This window comes from Tasmannia lanceolata, unplaced genomic scaffold (genome assembly GCF_043159265.1).
Source record: "Tasmannia lanceolata isolate RefF3 unplaced genomic scaffold, GAP_Taslan_0.1 ptg000029l, whole genome shotgun sequence".
NCBI classification, from domain to species: domain Eukaryota; kingdom Viridiplantae; phylum Streptophyta; class Magnoliopsida; order Canellales; family Winteraceae; genus Tasmannia; species Tasmannia lanceolata.
The window spans coordinates 1,611,945-1,634,885 of record NW_027518706.1 but is presented as its reverse complement, the minus strand read 5'-3'; the positions used below and the strand labels follow the sequence as shown (position 1 = coordinate 1,634,885).

At 38.8% G+C, this 22,941-nt stretch overlaps 1 protein-coding gene and 1 pseudogene across 2 annotated transcripts; one reads left to right on the top strand and one right to left on the bottom strand.

Annotated features, from left to right (window-relative positions):
* Positions 1 to 1,221: 1,221 nt before the first annotated feature.
* Positions 1,222 to 13,266, top strand: LOC143859417 (uncharacterized; annotated as a pseudogene). Its single transcript, XR_013239249.1, has 16 exons — positions 1,222 to 1,492; positions 1,997 to 2,162; positions 4,490 to 4,521; positions 4,636 to 4,774; positions 4,925 to 5,016; positions 5,118 to 5,286; positions 5,370 to 5,566; positions 6,389 to 6,603; positions 6,700 to 6,795; positions 6,936 to 7,961; positions 8,130 to 8,292; positions 9,566 to 9,667; positions 9,795 to 9,904; positions 10,071 to 10,158; positions 10,424 to 10,605; positions 12,987 to 13,266. The product of XR_013239249.1 is annotated as an uncharacterized LOC143859417 (transcript).
* Positions 13,267 to 15,247: 1,981 nt separating this feature from the next.
* Positions 15,248 to 21,702, bottom strand: LOC143859349 (arginine-specific demethylase JMJ22-like). Its single transcript, XM_077370072.1, has 2 exons — positions 20,426 to 21,702; positions 15,248 to 15,860 (listed from the first exon to the last, which is right to left on the bottom strand). The coding sequence occupies exons 1-2, from the start codon at positions 21,607 to 21,609 to the stop codon at positions 15,620 to 15,622; spliced, it is 1,425 nt and encodes a 474-aa protein (XP_077226187.1). The 5' UTR covers positions 21,610 to 21,702; the 3' UTR covers positions 15,248 to 15,619.
* Between the last annotated feature and the right edge of the window lie 1,239 nt (positions 21,703 to 22,941).

Below are 22,941 nucleotides of genomic sequence, written 5' to 3'. Positions count from 1 at the left end.
GCTAAGAGGGCTGAGTCCTGCACAAGGCAAGCGAGGTCAGAAGACCAGACCGGGTTTTACTCCGGACAGGCCCTTCGACACTCAAGTCAGTATGAGCAGGAGTGAAGGGGAGATGTCTAAGAGTTTTTAGGGAGAGAAGGGATTTTTTGCATTACCCATTGGTCTGAGCTTTGATCCTCTATTTATAGGAAAAATCTGGTGAGGTGTCCTGGACAGGTGTCCAGGACAGGTGGCGGCCTGTGAGAGGCTGCAGCTCACCTACTCTGAGACAGGTGGCGGCCTGTGAGAGGCTGCAGCTCACCTACTCTGGGACAGGTAGCCGCCTGTGAGAGGCTGCAGCTCACCTACTCTGGGACAGGTGGCGGCCTGTGAGAGGCTGCAGCTCACCTACTCTGGGACAGGTGGCGGCCTGTGAGAGGCTGGTGTTTTCACACCCCATCACACACCATCAACATTCTAAATTACTAGCAAGTCTTCTCTAGTAAACCAAAGTGCTACACTTACGCTTCACCATTTAAACTACTCTTATTAAGGAAGACAACAGACTTTAGGAAATATTTAACCTCTGTCCCAACTAAGGACACGTTTGGCTGCTAGGGTTTTTTTTTTTTTCACGATAAATCACCGTGTCCAAGTGTAGATGAGGGTAGGAATCAAAATCCTGGAAACTAGTGTCTACGGTGATGAGAAGTTGCTAAAAATCTGGCAAACGAGCCTTTGCGGGTGCTTTTCACTCATTTGTGAAGGGCTGAGAATAATTTCAATAAGAAACATACTGACTGAGACTTTTTTTTGGGAGGGACTGAGATTAAAAAACATGTATGTTTAGTGAGATCAAATCTTGGAGAAATTATATGATGGGTGGCCTTGCAAACATCTGATGTTTAAAAAGTATGGTAGGGCCCACTCCGCAAGATGATCCAAACTGTCCATTTGTTGAGCCACAACATAAGTAGGTTGTGCCCCAAAACTCATTTCCATAGGATGTTCCTAACCCTCCGATCTATAGAAGATTCATTAAATGATTTTTGGGGCAGTACCTCTATAGATTGGAGGGTTAGGATCATCATCCTATGGAAATGATTTTTCGGCACAAGTGCGTGGCCTAACAAATGGATGGTTTGGATCATCCTATGGAGTGGGCCACCCATCATATAATTTCTCCAAATCCCGTTGCATAAACAAGAAAAAAAAAAAAAAAAAAAAGAAAAAAAAAGGGAAGGAAAAAATTTCAAAGGCAAGTGTTTTCTAATTGCATGAAATAAACTACATCTCACAAGCCATTTCTTTTGCCCGCGTATTGGACTACTTTTGAAATCTTCAAAAGCCATTTTCTAACTCTCTTGTTCGTTTCGCTCCAATTCTAGCCCTAGAAATCCTCATTCAGGGTAAAGACCCGTACGAATGCGCGATGAGATTAAGCTTCTCTGATACAGATAGATCACTGCATTTTCATAGGTTATTAATTCAGAAGATCTCACATTACTTACTGGTATTGATTCCTTTCTCAAATTACTTCTCTTGCTTTCCCATTTCTAGGGTTTCTAGATTCTGTTCATCGATCTGATTATCTGAAATCGATTCCCAATCTAGGGACATTGTTTGCCTCTCTCTCGTGAAGAATTTAGGTATTCTTTCGATCTTAAGATAGATGCTCATAAACGTATCTTTCAATCGAAAATTAGAAATTTCTTAAGTGGAAATTGCATGATGTACAGTGTAGAAATTACTTTGAGGTGAAAAACTGCTGAAATTTCATCATATTTGAAAAATTTGTAACCGTTTAATAAACTACCTATTTTAAAGTGGTATTCGTCGGTTTTTTCTTAATTATTTTGTTTATGTGCTGTTGTTGATGTTGTGATGTGTAATCTTGTTACTAATAACTAATCACAGCACTAGTTCTGTTTTTTTTTTTTTTTTTATCTATTATGTTTTTTTTTTTTGAAGATTGCATTCTACCTGATGATTTTTTAAAGATTTAAAATATTTGTAGGAAGCGTATTGATTTTAGAGGGGGAGTGCCGTTATAGAGGCCGAGGGATATGGTGGAGGTTGCTATTCGTGATCCATTTTCATCCAAATCTTTTCCATTTGGGGAAGATGTTTCAAAGGTTCAAGCTAATGCACCTATGAAGAGGAAGACACCCTCAGAATTGAGAGTAAGATCTGTATATGTTGAATTGTTTATCCTTTAGTTTTGCATTTGTATTCTGGCAAGTAATATATTTGGTTAATGAATATATAAAGACATTATCTGTTCATCTCTTGAGACTGAGGGAAAACTAGGATAAATAAGCATCTTTTGTTGAAGTATAAATGATTAAATAACAACAATTCTAACCGCTTAAGCTTTTGGAGTTATTGGTTGTTTCACACGGTCTCAGAGCTATTGCCACACGGCAGGTAATGGGTTCAAAATCCAACAACTCCTTGATATTAAAAATCTACGAGTATGGCCAACCCAAAAGAGGGGTCACATGTGCCATGTGTATGGCCAATGAAAAAGAAAGAAAGAGGGGCTACATGGGGGGAGGGTTGAAGTTTATATGATTAAATAACACCAACTCTAACGGCTTAAGCTTTTGGAGTAATTGGTTGTTTCACATCTTTATCTTTTGAAAGCATTTGATGGTATTTTAGCTGCTTATCTTATCTTAGAGGCATCTAATGCTAGAATCGTCATTTCTTTTACATTTTGTAATCATTAGTTAGTATTGTTATCACAGTTTGTTTATCACAATCTGTTCTTTTCTTATTAAAACTTAAAACTTGTTTATTTTTAGTATGAAAGTATCTCTCATTAAGGCAAAAGAAATGATGATTTCGCCGACACTTTGAATTTATTGCTGACACGGGTGTCGTGTCGGACACGACACAACACCCTTGTCCACACTCCTTTAGACACTTTTAAGTGTACTGCTAAAACTATCAGTAACTTTTTATGGGTGTATGTGTATGAGTGTGACACCATTTCTAGATTTTTAGGTGTTGTCATGTTAGATACTTCATATCCGTGCCGAAACTAATATGACTTTTAAGTGTACTGCTCAATCGTTGCTTGGTGACTGGGTTCTCATTTGAGCCCGAGTTTTTAAACACCGCTCAAAACAAATATGACTTGTTAACTAAAACTGATGTCGGTCTCCCATATCAACTTTTGTTGTCGCAATGAAGAATACATGTTTGAAAGGCCCCACCATGTTGTGACATATCAAGGGATCTTTCATTGACTGACCCTCTTTCCATGAAGTGTCTTATTACGAACACATGGAGTGTTGGTGGCAGTGGCCTTGTAGATTGTCATCCAGAACATATGGAGTGTTGATGGCCATGTATATTGAGTAAATCATCCTCAAAGATTATGTAGTAATGTGAGCTGAACAAGGAAGGAACAATGGCAGGACCCACACATTGCAATGAACACGTTCTAAAATGAGAAAGGAAGCTTTATTAAATGAACAAAGAGGTAAGTGCAAATGATGTAACAAGGAGTTGGGTGTTTTCTTACAATTAGGAAAATTCAAATTACTAAACATAAGTATTAACCATGTAATAGTTCTTGCATTCCCTATCTCTAATGATGCGGCATTGAAAAGGAAGACCAATCGAGCAATAACAGAGAAGACTTGCACTTGAGGACTGGTAAAAGGTGGAGATTTCCTCGTCAAATTCCTTTAGCAAGCATACCTCCGAGTGTCGATCCTTCACAAAAACAAAGGGAGGTGTGATGATGACTATGCAATGATGTTGATCAACATACTGTGAACTAGAAAGGAGCATTTTCTGAATATTGGTACTAAAAAGACATTGAGAAGCATTACACGGTCAAGACAAGAAGGTATAGATGCTGATTCTACTTGAGATGTAGGGAGAGAAGAACTATCTCCCATGACTGTGCGCGTGTAATGACTAATGAAGATAAATTATCTGACAAGATAAATTACATGCTACCATTTCAAAAAATAGAGACGTTCTTTTATAGGCAGGTGGAAAATGCCTAATGTTCAGCCTGACGAATATCACATAAGAGAGTTCTTTATATTTTAAAAAGAGACATTCTTTCAAGGTGAACTTGTCTCTTAAGGTTCTATAGGAATAATTTTGCTGGGAACGTCCTTTCTCAATTTTTTTTGCAGGCAATGTCAACTCAGCACAAACCCATCTTTAAAATGTTCTTGCTATAGAAGCCTAATGGGCTGTCCATCCCATTGGCATCCCTACTTCTTAAATGATGCTCCCGCTGATCACCTTGAACAGTTGATTGTATATTGTGATATGATATTTTATGGTTGACAAGTTTCTTAAGTTCTGTTTGAAGAAGGCCTATGCATAGACTATAGTACTTTTCTAATTTGATCTTATTTCTCAAACTTGAATTTATTATGTGGGGAAACTAAAAAGCAAATACATTGCTTTTGCTTCTGAGAAGCTTTCTGAATATTCAGATACCGAATATTATATAAAAATCTGCCTCTTCTAATGGCAGGGAGAACAGCTGAAGCGAAGGAAATGTGGGAGGTCCGATGAATGTTTGGATCCTTTGTTGGGTTCTGATGTGTAAACTTCAGTTTGTTACCATTCATGCTTATTTGATTTACTTTTCCTTAAGCATACTTACACCTGATTTTACAGGAACACTAAGGTTTACGGGCTCTGGAAATTGGATTCGTCCAAGACTCTGAAGTACATTGACACCCGTGTTGATGAAGTATATCCTGTCAAGAAATCAAGTGCTATGTTTCGAAGGCTTTATGGAAAAGAAAAAGCCAAGGTCAGAGTATTGAACTTGATATATAAATCTTAGACTTAGAAGTTGTATGATATCTAGCTATATATGATATTAGCTTCTTACTTTCAGATTGACTATTGATAGTCATCCTTCAAAATTATCGATTTTCTGATTTTTTTTTTTTTCTATCAGAATACTTATCCTTCCAGTGAACATACTGCTGATATGAAGATCTGTTCTGTTGTTTGCAATATTTCTGCCGTGAGTCGATCCCATCATTCATGGTACTCTTTTATGATATCTAGGAATTTATTACTCATGTTAGTTAGTCATTCTCTCTGTCCTATTGATTCCTATTTATCTTGCTTTTTGTTTTGAAAACAAGTGGCAAAAGCGGAGATCCCAATGTTTTCAACACTTCAGCTGCATCCGCAAGAGAGATTCCTGAGAAAGTTTCTTGTAAGATTGAAAAATGTAGCCAGAACATTTTCCGCAGTGTAGCTCAACTTTATTTGGGCCATGAAAAAGCTTCTGACACAACCATGGTCAATATGGTAATATTCTAGAACAGCTTTTGCCTATGGTTTATTCATTTCATTCCTACGCATTAAGCAATGAAATAATCGTGCTTTTATAGGATAAAGCACTAAAAAAATTGGTTGCTCATGAAGTCCCATCGAGCTCCTGTTTGCCTGCTGATTCTTCCATGTGGTTTGGTGGTCTTCCATCTCTCTCTTTAAGCAGTTCTGAAGCCTATATTCCTGGTCAGAAGCCGCCTCTTGATTTCACGTTGAAAACAACTATGCGGTTGATCTCCTCTTCCTCGGTGAACTGGTGAGTTTACTGGTGCTTCTCATGTATACAGTTCAGTTACTAATAATTCTTACCATATGACATATTATTGTAAAACCTGTCTTCCTGCTTGTTTTAATGGTGGAAAAATAGCTTTTATGTTTATACCTTTTCTTTCTAACATATCATTAACCTTTGCGTTAGATGTTCTTCGATGATCTTGAATCATAACTAGCTATAAATGTATTAAATTTATGCACATGTGAAGGGATGGATTGAATAGGTGCAAATGTATCTGCATGCTCACAAGAGGCCGAACTCATGGGTTTCACAATTACTGGAAGCATCTCTCCTTGAATATCGTGTTTATAACTTCTGAATTTTACAATTGTTACATAGTGCCAGCTTGCCATAATATTAGTATTTCCATTAGGTAAGTCAGTTGAACCAGAGTTTCTCTAAAGTCTAAAGTGTTTGTTGTGTGCCTTTTTTTGTTGAATGATAGATAACATTAATCAAACAAAGGAGAAGCGATGAGCTGATTGAGAATACAATAAAATGAAACAAAAAATTAAAAAAACAAACAACAAGAAATAGTTGTGTGCCTTTTATCCATTTTTTTTCCTGAAGTTTGCCCACAATGATTCCAATGTGATTAGTGACGATTATTACTCTCGGGTCAGTCTAATCAGGGGTTTAAAGCTTTATTTGAGTGTAGCTGCTTTATACGGGCAGGACATGTTAGCCTATAGGTTCTTCTGCTGTTGGATTGCTTTTGAGAAAGTGCATCTGTTTTATTTTGAGTAATTTCCAGGTTCCATATGTTGTGCTTCTATTTTGATGCCATTTTTGTGCAATTTTTAGGTGTCACAGGTTAAACACAAGTAGTGCTTTTACTGCTATGACTCAGTTCACATCTCAATTTTGTTGGGCACGGGATCAAATTGTTGGTGACTCATTAGGGACCTCTCATAGTGCTGAAGTCTTGTATTCCAAAGCTTTACACTCATGGATCTACCCACGATCTTCTCTACCACCTTCTATCATATCCGCAATGACATTATCTGCTGCACGGGGAGGTTTATCAGATAAACATCTTGAATGCCAATAATATTATATTTGATCTTTATCTATTAAACTGATATCTAAAAAATGGGTGTTGTTTGCATATGTAGAAATGGACTTCTTGTTGAAAAGGCGCCTAGCTTGGGAGGATTCATTTCGGGGTCTTTACTACATGCTCAGAAAGAACAAGTGTGACATCTTTTGCCGTAATTTCCCTCACCCACACTAATGCTTTTAAACAATAGCATGAATATTGACTACGTAGTATCATTCTGCCATTATCACTTTAATTTTTGACCTTATTGTGGTAGTTAGGGATTATTATAACACCCCTCTTTGAAAGCAGGGTGTATAGTTGGTGACAAATTTCAATGTAGGTTGGAGCATGCTATTATTGGTCTTCATCGTCAATTTCAGGGTGGTATAGATTGGGCAAGGAGCAGGGGGGGCGTGGATTTTGCTACTAGCAATAGCTTCTGGGGGTTATGATGATGACATGGACAGTTCTGATGTCCTGATATATTCGGGTCAAGGTGGAAATTCTTTGACTGTACATAAGAAACCTGAGGATCAGGACCTGGGAAATCTGGCACTGAAGAACAATATGGATTCCCAAAAACCCATGAAGGTCATTCGTGGACTTAAAGAACTTAAAGGCTGTGATTCCCTGAATACAATGGCAAAGAAAATTATGACATACACGTATGATGGGCTATATCTAGTTGAGAACTTCTGGATAGAAAAGGGACGTCATGGTTGCTCTGTTTTTAAGTTTCAGTTGAGAAGAATACCGGGACAACCAGAGGTTGCTTTGAAAGGAGTCAAGAAGTCTAAAAGATTGAAAGTATTTCCGTGTTGATGATATTTCTCAGGGAAATGAGAAGATTCCCCTCTATGCTATTAATAATATAGATGATGAGCGTCCGTTTTCATTTAAATACATAACCAAGATAATCTATCCTTCATCGTATAACCCAACTCCTCCTAGGGGTTGTGACTGCACTGATGGATGCTGAAATTCTGAGAAGTGTTTCTGTGCAGTTAAAAGTGGAGGGGAGATTCCTTTCAACTACAATGGTGCTATTGTGGAAGCAAAACCACTTGTTTAGGAGTGTGGTCCTTCTTGCACGTATCCTCCATCGTGCCATTACAGAGTCAGCCAGCATGGGATAAAATTTTGACTAGAGATCTTCAAGACCAAATCAAGGGTTTGGGGAGTCAGATCCTTGACTTCTATACCATCCGGCAGTTTCATATATGAATACACGGGAGAGCTGCTCCAAGATACAGAGGCGGAACAAAGGATTTTTTCAGTTTCCTTCCTTCCTATCCCTCAGGACAGGACCAAACAATCATTGGTCGATACATATTAGTTGGAAGGTACATGTAATGATGAATATTTGTTTGATATTGGGCAAAACTACAATGACCACGCGCTTTGGGATGGACTCTCGACCCTTTTACCTGACCTGCAATCAAGTCTTTCGTGAGAAGTTGTTGAGGACGTGAGCTTCAACATTCATGTGGCTAAATATGGCAGTGTGGGGATATTTATCGGTCATACTTGTTCTCCTAACCTCTATGCACAGAATCTCCTTTATGATCATGATGACAAGAGAATGCCTCACATAATGCTCTTTGCTGCTGAGAATATTCCCCCTTTACAAGAGTTAATGTACTACTACAATTATACATTAGACCAGGTTCGTGATTCTAATGGCATTATAAAAAGGAAAAATTGCTATTGTGGTTCTCATGAGTGCACTGGCAGGCTGTATTGAGACTCGACTTTCTTTGGTCTATGTAGAAAATTTGGTTTTGTTGGTCATGCATTGGAGCTGCTAATATCATTTATGGCATTAATGGACTACTTGTTACAGAGCTCCTTGAGGAGGAACTAAAAGCATAGTTTCTAGTTGCTAAAATTTTCTCCACTACTTTATTTTAAATTATTCTATTGAAACGAGCACCCATTGTTATATGAAACGTGAGGCACTCTGGTACTGGTATGGGAATGGGAACGCAATATGCCACTTCCTTGGTATGTGGTATAACAGGGATTATTTGGTTGCTATTTCTTTATGTGGTGCATCAGGAAAGCATTGTTCATGTCGCTCCATTATATATTATTATGAAATTGGGCCAATTGGCATTTGTCATGACGCCCCATGCTTCAATATTCTTCAAAAGGACAATTTTGTCCTTGCAGTACACCATAAAGTTGATGATAGATTGTCTCGTGAGACTATTCCAACCATATATGCTATAGAAATTCGTCCCTCGTAAAGCTCTAGAAATTTCACAAAGTAACACCTTAGATATGTGTCCGCCCAACCCTAATCCTATTTTTATTAAAAAACGTAATGTACCCTGTTAGTTTCCAAATCAAGCTTAAAAACCTTTTCCTAATCCCTAGAAACTTCTCTAGAATTAAAAAATATAGGGGTTTCTACTCACCTTTCAAATAGATGTTTACTCACCAGAAATTCCATCACTAAAAGCTTGCTTTTGATTAGAGAATTTTCCATAAATGATGGATATCGATTCTGTTGAATATTTCTCTAAAAACTTTCCATAAAACCTCGAACCTCTTAAAAGTAACTCATTAGGTGTTTTTGATTCATGATAAGGGTATTATACCTCCTCCCCCCAGCACACACTAGGTTGAATTTGAAACACGAATTTCGCCAGTCATTGTGATACGTGTGAATCGTACGTCTTTGAAGCGAGACACATTAAGCTGTGCACCTCAATACGCCTCAGACCACTAAGCGCAGGCCTCATCATTTTCACATATATGTATTTGGTAAAACATTGGTATTGAGCTTACATAGTGCCCTTTATATATGTTTTCGTTTGAATGGTATGATTACCGCATGCTCTACAATGACTTCATTTTTTCCTTTTTTTATTTGCCTCAATTCATGCACATGTGCTTAAATTTATATCTTATTAGTCTTTTTTTCTTAACCGTAGAATGTTTGTTTTACCATGCCTCTTTGCCATTCTAAAGTAGAACAAGCTGCTGAAGAAGACCTGGTTGAACTATCTGAGATTGAAAATTGTAATGTTGGCCAGGTCTCTGTCTATATGCTTATCGTTCTTTTGGGATCCTGGTTCCATCTAGGGTTCTTGGTTGTGGCTGTGCAGTTTCTTTCCGATGTTCTCGTGCTATTTTCAGATTATCTGTGCTTCTTTTATGCAGACCCGGCGTTTAGATTCCATCTCTGATATGGATAACAGCTCTCAGTCTCTGGTGGCATTCATTGGAAATGAAAATATCCATGGATTATATGATTTTTTGTTAAATTATAGGCACGTCTATTATCAAAAGACCTTGAAATCTAATTTCTTACATATCTACATATGCTTTATCATCCATCTAGTTTGTACTGACCTTGAATTCAAAAGACCATGTAATCTTTTGGATCCCAATTGTGGTATTGAATCTCAACTTTCTTTACCTGATTGATTTTATCAGATCTTTCTTGACTTCTTTGACTGGCATTGACGTTCCTATACTGTATTCGCCTGTGCCATTCCAAAATGCATCTCTTTCTGTTCCGGAGGTAGGTATTCATAGTTGTATTATTTATTTTTTGGCTCTAGAAATTTATTGAGCATATGGTTTAATTTATAGAGCTTTTGTGAACTCTAAAAGTAGATTATTTCAGCCTTTTAACCATGAGAAAAGCTCGAGTGAGTACTCTTTCCAGTTCTGAGGTGACTCACATTCAAGACTTTTCCATATGCCTTGAATCTGGGTTTCAAATTTTTATAATTTGCAAAACTGCTCGTGGATCATTCTCAATGCTTACTGCTCACCTTTTACAGGTGAGATGCAGAGAAGTTAAGAGAACTGATGTGGTTCTTCCCTCTCCAAGAGGAGATGGTGAACATGACTCATCATCTGTTATCTGCTATAGTATCGAGATCAAGGATGCAGTTCTTCCTCCATGGACTATCTATGGAGTTTGTGCAGCCATGGGCTCTGAGGGGAGGAGCTTTGAGGCAAGGTATGCATGTTCTTGCAATGCAGAATATTTGAAACCATGATTAGCTTAGCTAGTGATAAATTGAAATGGGTACTGAATTCATTGTTTAGGCAAAATTTCCTCTGCAAGCTGTTTAAAGAGTGGTGCCGGTAACTCAGTGATAGAAATGCATCTTTGTAATTTATACGGTCTTTAGATCATGGTTTTATTTATTTAATTATTTTTTAAAAGAAAAAAAGTGACGGGTGCAACACGAGGACTTCCCAGGAGGTCACCCATCCTAGTTCTACTCACGCCCAAGCACGCATCACCCATCCTAGTACTACTCGCACCCAAGCACGCATCACGGTTTTAAATTTTGACCAACTAACACGAAATGACTGAAATGTTTCCATTTTCATCTCCATCAAAACGCATATCGAAACCAAGACCGTAAGTGTATTAGTGGTATAATATGTTAGTATGTATTATATAATTATATTTATATGAATTGCATGTGAAATTTGGTTTATGTATTATGTATAAATATTTATATGAATTACATGTGACATGTGGTATGTTCTGAATTACCAAACATGCGCGATAGTGTATGTCACTAGATTTTTTATGTTGTTAAACCAATATGGATGTCTGCCTTGCTTATATGATGGCTTCTAAGTATGCGCTTGTGCTTATTCTAGCAATTCCTGAAGTTTCAACCTAAAATTCTATCATTTTTGTTAGAAAGAGAGAAAGAAGGTGAGGAGTGAAGGATGGAGAGTCTCCACTAGGGAGCTCCTCAGGTAAATGATGTATATATAGACCCAAATAGGGCATCCAATATACAAAGACTACAATACCCCTAACACTACCAGTAATACCTAAACTATCCTTACATGTTATTCAACACTCCCCTCTCTCTCTCTCTCTCTCTCTCTCTCTCTCTCTCTCTCTCTCTCTCTCTCTCTCTCTCGGTAGGGGTCCACCTAACCCCAGCTTACCGATTAAAAAAAAAAACGCACTCCCCCTCAAGATGGAGTGTATATACTATGAAACTCCAACTTGCTACCAAGAACTACAACCAGCAAACAAAAAAATACAACAAAAAGGACCACACGTCAAAAAGTACAATAAGCTCATACACATCCAGCTTGGTATAGCACTCATCCTTAAGCTGGTGTGGTAAATACATAATGAAAACATAACAAAAAAGACAGCAACGGCCATAAAAAATGGAGCAGCTCACCCTGAATTAACGTGAAGGCAAGAGCAATAAAAAACATGGCCTCCCTCTGAATGAGAGCCCAGCAAATACATCTACAAACCATGAATGATCGAACAATGACTCCTCGGCAGAGAAATAGCAGCGCGATCCATCCAGCAAAATAGGCACACCAAAGGTGCACCATCTATGAGCAGACTGGGCAATTTTCTTTTGTGTACGGGGTGGAGTAGTGAGTTCCCTAGTTCTTTACTCATGATGTTGCCCAAACCAACCACAGATCACTGCCCTACCTTGCTGTAGCCTATGATGGGGTCATGGGTCCCTACTCCATTTTGGTTCAAGCTAGCGTGGTTGAAGGAACCTAACATGGTCGATAATGTCAGGAACTTATGGCTATGCGGGGGCCTACTAAAGTGAGGCTTGCTCAAACGTTGATGTTAGTTTAGGATAAGTTAATGGTTTAGACCAAGTGCACTTTACACTTGGTTGATTAGAAGAAAATCGATTTCTTGTCGAGGATTGCACTTATACATAATATGTTTTCATGTCAAAACCAAGGTTTTAAATTCGGTTTCGTTCACTATGGAAATGGAAACATTTCGGTTTCGGTTGGAAATTTCAGTGGAAATCCTGTATGGAAACGTATGCAAATGATAGAATTTAAAGATGAAACTTCAGGAAATGCTAGAATAAGCACAAATGCACACTTATAATCCATCACATAAGCAAGACTACCACCTGTTTATAAATATCAAACACCTAGTAAGATGCACTGTCGCGCATGTCTGGTAATTTAGCGCATACAAAATTTCTTATGTAATTCATATAAATATGTGTACATAATACAAGCACCATATTTTGCTTGCAATTCATATACATATAATTATGTAATACATAGTAATATAGTATACTACTATTACACTTACGACTTTGGTTTATGCATCTCTGTCATTTCGTTTTTGGTTTCTGTGGCGATGGAAATGGAAACATTTCTGTCATTTCGTGTCGGTTTCGGTGGAAATTTAAAACCATAGTCAAAACATTGTTACAACATTGCTTTGGATAAGTTTTCCCAATGCAAGTTACTTATATTGCTCTCTGCACAATGCCTATGTATCTATATTTGAGGATCCTCTCTATGCTGTTTAATGTTCTCATACAATATGCCTATGCATTAATTGTTGGTATTTGTTTTCAGTTTTGTAACAGACCCTATGTCGAATGGATTGAATGTCGCCATTGACACTGTTTGCCAGAAGTCTGATTATCCTCACACAGGTTCCAGCAAAGTTTTGGAGGAAGACACAGATTTCTTTGGTATTCCGGAATCTGTCATTGCTCCTTGTCTACGTTCCGCTTCCTTAAGAGGTCTGAAGTATTCTAATGGTTCTTATACTGCTTCCCTCTCACCTCTTTGACTTTGTTTTCATAGTGCATATTTCAAGAGAAATGTAGATTTGATGTTCTGTGGCCATACAATCCAGTTTTTTTTTTTAAAGGTACTGTACGGCCCACTTCACAGGATGATCCAAACGGTTCATTTGTTGGGCCACAACCTAAATAGGTAGTGTCCCATAAATTCTTTCCATTGGATGATCCCATAAATCCTTTCCATTGGATGATCCTAACCCTCCCATATAGAGGTTTCCATAATGTGCAGTCCTCTATAGATCAGCTTGGTTAGTAGCATTCGGTCAGGTTGTTTTTTAAAAACTAATATGAATGAAGAAAATGATTTCAAGACGTGATTTGCTAGGGACCATCGCAAAAAGGCATGTCACGGCCGAGCTGTTGCATGAGATAACAGCCACCTCAGATGAATTAAGTGAATAAGACAAAATCGGCTGAAAAGTGAGCCTGTGTGGCTGCTCTCATGCAACAGCTGGCCACAAAATGCCTTTCTGTGATTGTCACTAGCAAATCCGGATTTGATAACATTAACCCAAATGTTGCTAGTGTACCAAAGTAAGGGTATTTGGGTTAATTTATCAATACCACATCCTAAGGTGTCCATTTGTGGGGTGAAAAAATGGGCAGATTAGTAGACAAACAATATTTGTCCATTATCACCCTCACAAATGGATACCCTAAGATGATCCAATGGATCTTATTTTTGGTACGGTACACACCCCATCCATGATTGGGCCTTTCAAATAATGCTTATGATCACCCCAACAATGTGACCCCACCCTTGTTTCCTGCACTCGAGCGGAGGAACCCTTTTCTCTACCATAAAATATGGTTAATAATATATTATTAGACACGTTGCAATAAGATTTGTTGTTAGGTGTATCCATGAAACGAGTTTCTTCCACCGGTCACCATGTGAAAGAGTAGTCATAGATGCACTAGAGGGGGTGGCCCATGGAAGGAAATTAGGCAAATATATCACTTACCTAATGTCATTTCAAGTCAAGTTTTTGCCAAAAAAAAAAAAGAAAAAAAGATGGCTGCTGAGTAGGGGTGTAAACGAGCCGAGCCGAGCTTGGCCAGGCTCGGCTCGGCTCGTTAAGCTCAAAAGCTCGGCTCGGCTCGGTCAGGCTCGGCCAGGCTTGTGAGCCTTACTGAGCTCTGGTTATATTATGTTTACACCCCTCATCTTCCCTGGACAGCCCTACTAGTGTAATTTGACTACTTTTTTTACACTATGGGGGGTGGTCCTAGTAACAAATGGGGTTCCAAAAATGAAGTGACATATTTTGCCCCTCCCCCCCTTTTACTCTCTGGACAACCCTTTTAATGTATACCCGACCTTAAGTTTTCTAATATAGAATTGAACCATATATGCATGTTTTTCTTGCTAATGTTTTATATTATCTTGGATTGGTGTTTTTTTAGATTATTATTATTAATTGTCTCTGTTGCCCGTCATGTTGCTGAATTCATATTGTCTTATTTTGTTCCCTTTCTTTGTTTATTGATCATTTTGTTCTATATGATAAGTGGTTGCTTTATTTTTTGCACTCTTAACAGGTATTTGCACTAGGGTCAATTAGGGCCGGGCCGGCCCTGCCAATCAGGGTGGGCCAGGGCCAGCAGTGAGCCCTGTAGGGCGGGGTATGGATTGAGGTTTTTCGGCCCTGACTCAAGGTCAGGGCCGAGATAATGGGATCCAGGGTTGGGCTAGGATTTTGAAAAACCCGACCCTGTGGCAGCTCTAGCATATATGAGAAGTCATGGCTGTTTTGATGATGACATCTTCCTAACCGATCTTTTCTTCCTCTTTATAATTCAACCATTTTTCTATGTTTTTTGAGATTTGTTAGCGTCCTTCGCAAAAGACATTTTGAGGAGCGCCACAGAGGCTCACTTTTCAGCAGATCCTGTCATTATTCATGATGTGGCTGCTCTGAAATGCAGAGAGCATCTGCAAAATGCCTTTTACGATATGGACGCTAGCAAATCCCATGTTTTTTATACTATGTTAGGAAAAAAAACAATGAATAATTTAAACAATGATCTGCCTCATAGCCAATAGTAAATAAATAACCAACAATGTATCTCTTACACTATTTGAAAAATTCCCGAGTCAATAATTAATTCGCGAGTCAACTCTCTTATAACCTGGCCTGACCTCTTGCCTGAGTCCCCGAGTTTTTTTCTACCCAATCAATCAAAACCCCTTCGAAAAAGTAACTGACTCGCATGAGTCGACTCACTGTTACACTGTCCGAGTTTGAGTTTTGAAACACTGCTCTGTGAATAGGATTACAAAATCCAGTATCGGTTCTCTATGACATTAATTGAAGAGAGATGGATATACCTTTCAAGAATGAGTATTTCTCTTCCTCTTCTTTCTTTCTTTCTTTGCCATTATTGTTCTAACACAATTCAGAAAGAGAATTTGAAACCTCCCACCTTGGCATCTGTTACAGATTCCCAGAAAGTCATTTTCTTCTCTTGAGCACTCTTCTCCTCAGCTTTCAATGCAAGCTCATCAATAGTTCCAGGGAAAGAAGCTTCAATGGCAGTCTTAAATTTGTCGTATAAATTCACCCTATCTGTTGTTCCTGAGACAAGCTCGCTCGCATTTGGCCTCTTAAGAAAATCAAGAACATTCAACAGATTCCTCCTACGACCAAAAAACAGAGAAAAAATAAAGCCCTATCATATATAGGTAGAGCGAAAATAATGGTAGTTTAGGAGGAAAAAAGACAAAAATTTCCTTGTATTTTATGCCAACAGATGAGAATGTAAGATTGCAAATCTATTTGCCAAGAAATTCAATAAGAACACATCTAATAAAAAGTAGAGCAGTAACTCAATGTGGCGATAGATTTAGAAACTTGAGTTGACTTGGTAATTTTCTTTCCATTTTCATTGTTAATAATTTTTTGAACGATAGTGCAAATTTTACATGAAAGATCTGCAGCCAAGAGAGCCTAAGCATCTGCCTCATTCACACAAGAAGTATTTTAGGGAACCCAAATGATTTCATCTCCAACAACAACGATCCAACAAAAATACTTGAGTTCTAGAAAGATTTGAGTTGTTCACAACTTTGCCAGTGGAGATGAGATTTCCTCTCCCAGCAAGAGACCTCAAGGAGAATTAAGTGTAGATCAACCTTGTGCATCTCCATGCCCAAAACAACAGAAGCCCGACGTAGAAAAGGAAATATAAACCTCCTCTGACAGATAAATCAACTTCAAAAGATGCTTAAACTCGCTGTCCTTTATGTTGCTCCTAAAGACCCTACCCATACTACCTCCCCCACTCTCTCAACAATAATCATCTTTTAAAACTCTCTTTCTCAATAACTAACCCTATAGGGGCTCAAAAAGGCATTGCGACAAGAACATTTTCCCCACCACAAGTCTACCCTAAACCAGATGGCCTCCTTCCTACACTACACACAATGCTCAACGTAGACATGGCAAATGGACTGCCATGCCTCCGAGCATTGATCACTAGATAACTCCCTAATCCCTCACTCCAATCCTTCAACATGTTTGCCAACAATCACTTTACACCAAAAGAGCCTTCCTTTCCTCACAATCTCCATCGTCACTTGTTCAAGAAAGAATTTGTCCCATAATCTTAAGTTGCCAATACCAAGACCACCTCCCCTCTATCTTCCACTTCACAACATACCTAATGAGATGACTATCTTCATTATCTTCCCAATGGAAGTCCCTTTGAAGCTTTTCAATCTTATAGCCTACTTGAGGAGAGGCATAAAGAAATCCTGCAAGCTAGAAAATGAGGCATTGATGAGAGTTATCCTCCATCTGAACTATAGATAATCTCATACCCAAAACACAAGTTTTTTCACCGCTCTTATCACATTATCACAAATTGTCTTTGACAGTATCATCAAAACCAAGAGACAAGCCTAAATATGAAATCAACAAGTATTCTACTTTGGACCCCGTCACTTTTGCTAGAATGACCAATCTATTCTTTTCCACACTGGCACCAACATTGTATTTTCACATAATTTCACATGAAGGCCTGATACTGGTCCAAACCACGCCAGAAATGCATCTTAAATCCACAATTTGATCCTATAAAAATTACGTTCTCCACAAATTGAAGATGAGAAATGGGTAAACTTAGGATTCTGTGAGAAAAGCCTCCCACACCGCGCGCGCGCGCACACTAATAGATCACTAAGTAGGTTAAGGTAGCCTCCCTCTACATAGGCCCCACTAACATACACCTTATTAGCATATATGTAGGCTCCACCGGCCATAATATATCACTGCACATAGTTGAAGTGTCCATTTTCCTTCTCCAGTTAACAAGCACCTAGATAGGAGATATTGTTTTAGGACCTTGTTTTTCCTTTCATATTTGTTGAGCCAAACAATTGGGAAGGTTATCTAAAAAAGTACTATAAAGAAAAAGGCTCTTCTAGGAAAGCCCTCTTTGTGTGGAAAGAAATTTCCTCCCAACCAAAAATGATTTAAGGGTAAAATGAAGGACAATGAGGAGACGCAAGCCGACATCTAACATAGTCTTCAAACTCCTCCATTGAAAAGCCTCCTCAAGCGACAAATAATTTTCTTTCTTTCTTTCTTTTTTTGAATGATTTATTAGGAAAAAGTGCATGTGAACGTGGAGTGGAGGGCAAAAGCCCTATGACTGAGATGGCCAAGCTACACAAAAACAAAACGAGGAAACGAAAATAGAAAGAAAAATACACAAAGGAACCTCAAGGGGGAGGCGATCAAAACTCCCATCATCCCCCCCTCTCTCTCCAAAAGAAAAATACGTACGAGACGGCCTGCGTCCAACAATGAGAAAATCCAACAAAGACCAATCCATGAGCCTAATACCACTCAACAATAGATGAACCTCAACCTCATTGGAGTCCTCACCGAACGGCCTAGAATATGCCTATCTAACATCATTCTCCAAGCTCTAGAGAAGACCACTGGTTCCCACCAGAGCTGGGTTTCCTAATCTAGAAGCATCAAAATGCAGCTTCAAAAACCCCAGGGGAGGAGAATTCCAGAGGAATATAATGCCTGCTCAGCCTAATCTCCGCCCAAGAACTATGAAAGGAAAAGACCAAATGCCACCGAAAATTGGGAGCACCACAACCCACTAGGTGAGCACAAACAATATCTGTTGAATACTAGAAACCCCTCCTATCCCTTTCTTTCCAAACAAGCCAAAGCGAGGCAGAAAGGAACAAGTTCCAGAGAACCCTCCCTCTAGCAGACCAAGGGGCAAAAGCCCAAAACTAGAAAAGGTCAACAATGTGCTTAGCAAGAACCCCACTCACCCCGAACAAGGCGAAAATAAAATATCAAATCTCTCTCACAAAACCACAATGCAGGAAGAAGTGATCAACTGTCTCCCACCAGTAACATATCGGGCACAATGACAATAATCCTCTCACAGCCCCAAATATGATCAATTGTAAGGATCTTATCCAAACACATTGCCAAACAAAAAGTATTCACACTACGCAAAGCCAACACCTCCCAAACCCTCCGGTCAACAAAGTTTCACTTCCACACCCACGTCAGAGGGTTAGGAAGCACAAGATGCAAAACCTCCCATCAGAGTTCCACTTCCACACCCACGTTTATCCCCATCTTGCTTCCTGATGAATACAAAGTACAATCAAGTCATAAAAGACGACACCATATTAGCCTCCCAATCAAAGAACTACTACAATGCTACACAATCCAACCGACTTTCCCATTCTGCCTACAAAAAGAGACACCGACACTAGTCTCTCTTTTAGATGCCATCCTATAAAAAAACATTGAAAATGAGATATAAAGACTAGTCCCCACAGCAAATGCCATGCCAAAAACGAATCATCTCCCTCCCCACTTCCCACTCTAAAAGGAACGCCTTTCTAGAAATGGTCTAAAGAGTGCATGATATTATGCCAGACCGTGATGCCCTAAACCTGTACCCATCCACTGGGGTCCATCCCCCGAAGCTCAAATTGTACTTTTCCTCAATCACCACTCTCCACAATCTCTATCCTCCCCAAAACTCCAAAGCCACTTACCAAGCAAAGCGATATTCACCATTCTCAGCCTTCTATACCCAACACTCCCTCTGCCTTAGGTTTGCAAACCTCATCCCATCTAACCAAGTGATACTGCTGGCACTCTTATCATTCTAAAGGAAATTCTTTTAGCTTTGTTCTATCCTATCAACTACAGCGATCGGACAATAGAATGATAGACATAAAATAAATGGGGAGAATGACGAGCATTGCTTTGATCATAGTAATTCTTCCATGGGAAGAGCTTCTTTTCAATGACCCAGTCCCACAGATCCTTAGGGGGCCTCTCAATACATAGCAGCAAACCCAAATAAGAATTCAGGATAGATCACAACATGCATAATGCATCTGAGAATCCTAGCAAATCTCACATCATCCCCACAGCTTATCCTGATACTTATCACGGACTTGGAAAATTGTATACACCACTCAAAGACTGCCTCATTACACTGTATTGCCGGCTTCAAATTCCTAATATTCCAAGAATCGAGGCAACTGAAGATGAGCGTATTGTCAGCATACAGAAGATGGGCGATCTCCGACTCCGAGAGACCACTCTTAAACCCCTCAATCAGGCCACCCACACTAGCTTTGTGAATCATTCTACTAAGGGACTTGGCCATAATGGTGAAAAGAAAAGGGGAAAGATGACCGTCTTGATACAAACCCCTAGAGGTCTGGAAGAAACATTTAGGTGAGTCATTCACCAAAATCGAGCACCAAACCAAATATCTTCTTAGGTTTCCACTTTCAGGTGCGCAATTAGGAAAATATTTCCATGCTTGGAATTACGGCAGCTCATAGAAACAGTATTAAGAGTAAAGGACTGGGATTTAATCTTGTTTAATTCTTTTGACAAAACAATAAATCAACAACAAACCTAGCCCCTGCTAATTCATGGTTAGTTCTACTTCTACTATTCGGGATTCTAATTTATTGATTGTTAACCTATATCTGTAAAAATTTGGTTTTCACTTGAGAACATAAATAATTGTTTTGGAACCCTTCTTACCAAAAAGCATTTTCTTCAAATGGGAATTAAGCTAAGTCATGAATCATTTTCTGTGGGATGTGAATATAATCATACTCAATCTATAAATCAGTATAGCATTAACATAATCATACTTATCTACAATGCGAAGAAGCATAAAGAACCCCACCTGCTAACATAATTCTGCGTAATGGCAATGGAGTCCTCGAGGTTGATAACAAGATGCCACCATCCGTTCGGCACAAAGACGACATCCCCGGCTTTACAGACACACTCAACAGGTCTTCTCTTCCAATTCTTTGTCGCTCCATAGAAATTCATGAACCACTCAATTATCGAAACAGGGCATGCCACCTCAGCCCCATCCGGGCTCGGATGGACGCCCGGTGGGACCACTTCAGGCGGAAACAAAACCCATTTCTTAGACCCTTTGATCACAGCATTCCATGCAGAAGTTGAATTCGGGTCAACATGAAATGAAGAACCAGACCCAGCTGGCCCAATAATAACCCATCTATAATCTGGTCTCTCTTTCCCCAAAACTGAAAACAAGTCCTCTCTAAAATAAACAGGAACCTCATAATCCAAACCCAACTGTGGCACTTTCTCTACAAACTTTGGGTCAAATAAATACAATGGGCGTTCCTCTTTCGCCAAATCGGCGTACTTGAAATACTCCTCAAGCTTCATCTCCACTGGCCCAACTGAGAATACAACATCCCCACATACCCTAATCAGATAATCCCTATCCCATTTCTCCAAAGCATCCCAATTCTCCAAACAACCTTCTAACAAAACTGGCTTGTTTGGTTCTTCAAAATTCAATATAAAATCTTCTACTGAAATTCCACTTCTCCTCTTAATATTATCAGTCTCAAGCCATTCTGATTTCATCTCAAGATTTGCACATAACCAACTCTGAAACAGATAATCCGAATAAAAATTCCTAACTTTTATACAGAAATTCGCATTCTCTATATCAAAATCAGGCCAAAATGCAGAAACAAAAGTAGATTTCCAAGACCCATTAAAGGAAAACCCTCCTTTTAGAGTTTCTAAGACGAGATTCCTCCAAAGGGGCTCATGATTACAAAAAATGTAGAGAGATTTGCTTACTGTAGACAAAAGACCTAAATGGGTGCCACTCAAAAACCCTAAAATGTCAATGAGAATATCATCAGTGAGAATACAGAGATTACCTAGTCCTGAATTTCTGGAGTTGTGGGATTTGTTATTGAGGAGGAGATTTCCCAAAGGTTGTACACCATGGTTGTGAGAAGATGAAGAGCTTTTTAAGCTGAAACCTTGTGTTGCTTCTTCTTCGAGATTTAGGGTTTGGTTTTTGACAATCATCTCTTTAATTTTCTTCTTCTTCCTTTTGTTCTTGATTGAGGAAGACCCGTTTTCCTCTTTTTGTTGCAGAGCAGCATTTCAGTAGAAAGAAACATAACGGTGACTCTGTTGTTAGCAAAAAAGAAAGCCCTTTTAAATCTTGGGTGACCTAAAAACGAACGGTAAGGAAAACATGTCATCAAATTTGACGGTTAAGATTGTCCGATCATAAATATTTTGGGTTATGGCCAATCTTACAAACCCGTATTTTTCAAAAGGGGAGTGATAAATGAGTCCCAAATCCCCATGTGTCTTTCTCTCTCCTCTGTTTAGAGAGAGAAAGAGGAGAGAGAGACACATGGGGAGTCTTTCTCTCTCCTCTGTTTCGAGAGAGAAGGAGAGAGAAAGAGGAGAGAGATAGACACATGGGGAGTCGATTTATCATTTTGGGCCCTTTTCAAAAATGTATGGTACGGCTAACTCCATAGGATGACCCAAACAATCCATTTGTTGGGCCGCAGCGTAAATAGGTTGTGTTACAAAAATCATTTCCATAGGATGATCCTAAACCTCCGATATATTGAAGTTTTCATAATAAGCAGTCCCTCTCTACAGATAGGAAGATTAGAATATAGATATGAGGGTTAGGATCATCCTACATAAATGATTTTTTGGGCATAACCTATTTACTTTCTGTTAGAATTTTTAAACAAAATAATAAAAAGATTTGAAAAGTCAAAGATGCTTTTTCTTTTTGTTTAAAAAAATTTGGAGGGAAGATTCAAATTATGTTTCCCTCTCTTGTTTTAAAGCAAAAGACTTTTGCATATGTGGGGACTTGAACCCAAGACCTTGGTGAGTGTGCTTGTGGTGTGTTTTCAAAACCAAAACCGTTTTTGTCTTTTAATGGTAATTAAGAGAGAAACGTTTATGTCTTTTAATGGTAATTAAGAGAGAAACGTTTTTGTCTTTTAATGGTGATTAAAAGAGAAACGTTTTTGTCTTTTAATGGTAATTAAGAGAGAAACGTTTTTGTCTTTTAATGGTGATTAAAAGAGAAACGTTTTTTGTCTTTTAATGGTGATTAAGAGAGAAACATTTTTTGTCTTTTAATGGTGATTAAAAGAGAAACGTTTTTTGTTTTTTAATGGTGATTAATTATCCTCCAACAGTCATATTCTCATCTATAAAAAGAAGAGAACAGCACCATTGGAGGATATAGTTTTTTACAGAAAAAAAAACATCAAAGTTTCTGCTTGTCTTCTTCCTTTCCTCCGTTCTGATCTGAGCACAGTTCTACGGTGATTCTGGGTGGACCAGTCAGCGAGTGCACGTGGACTGTAGCCAACTTTG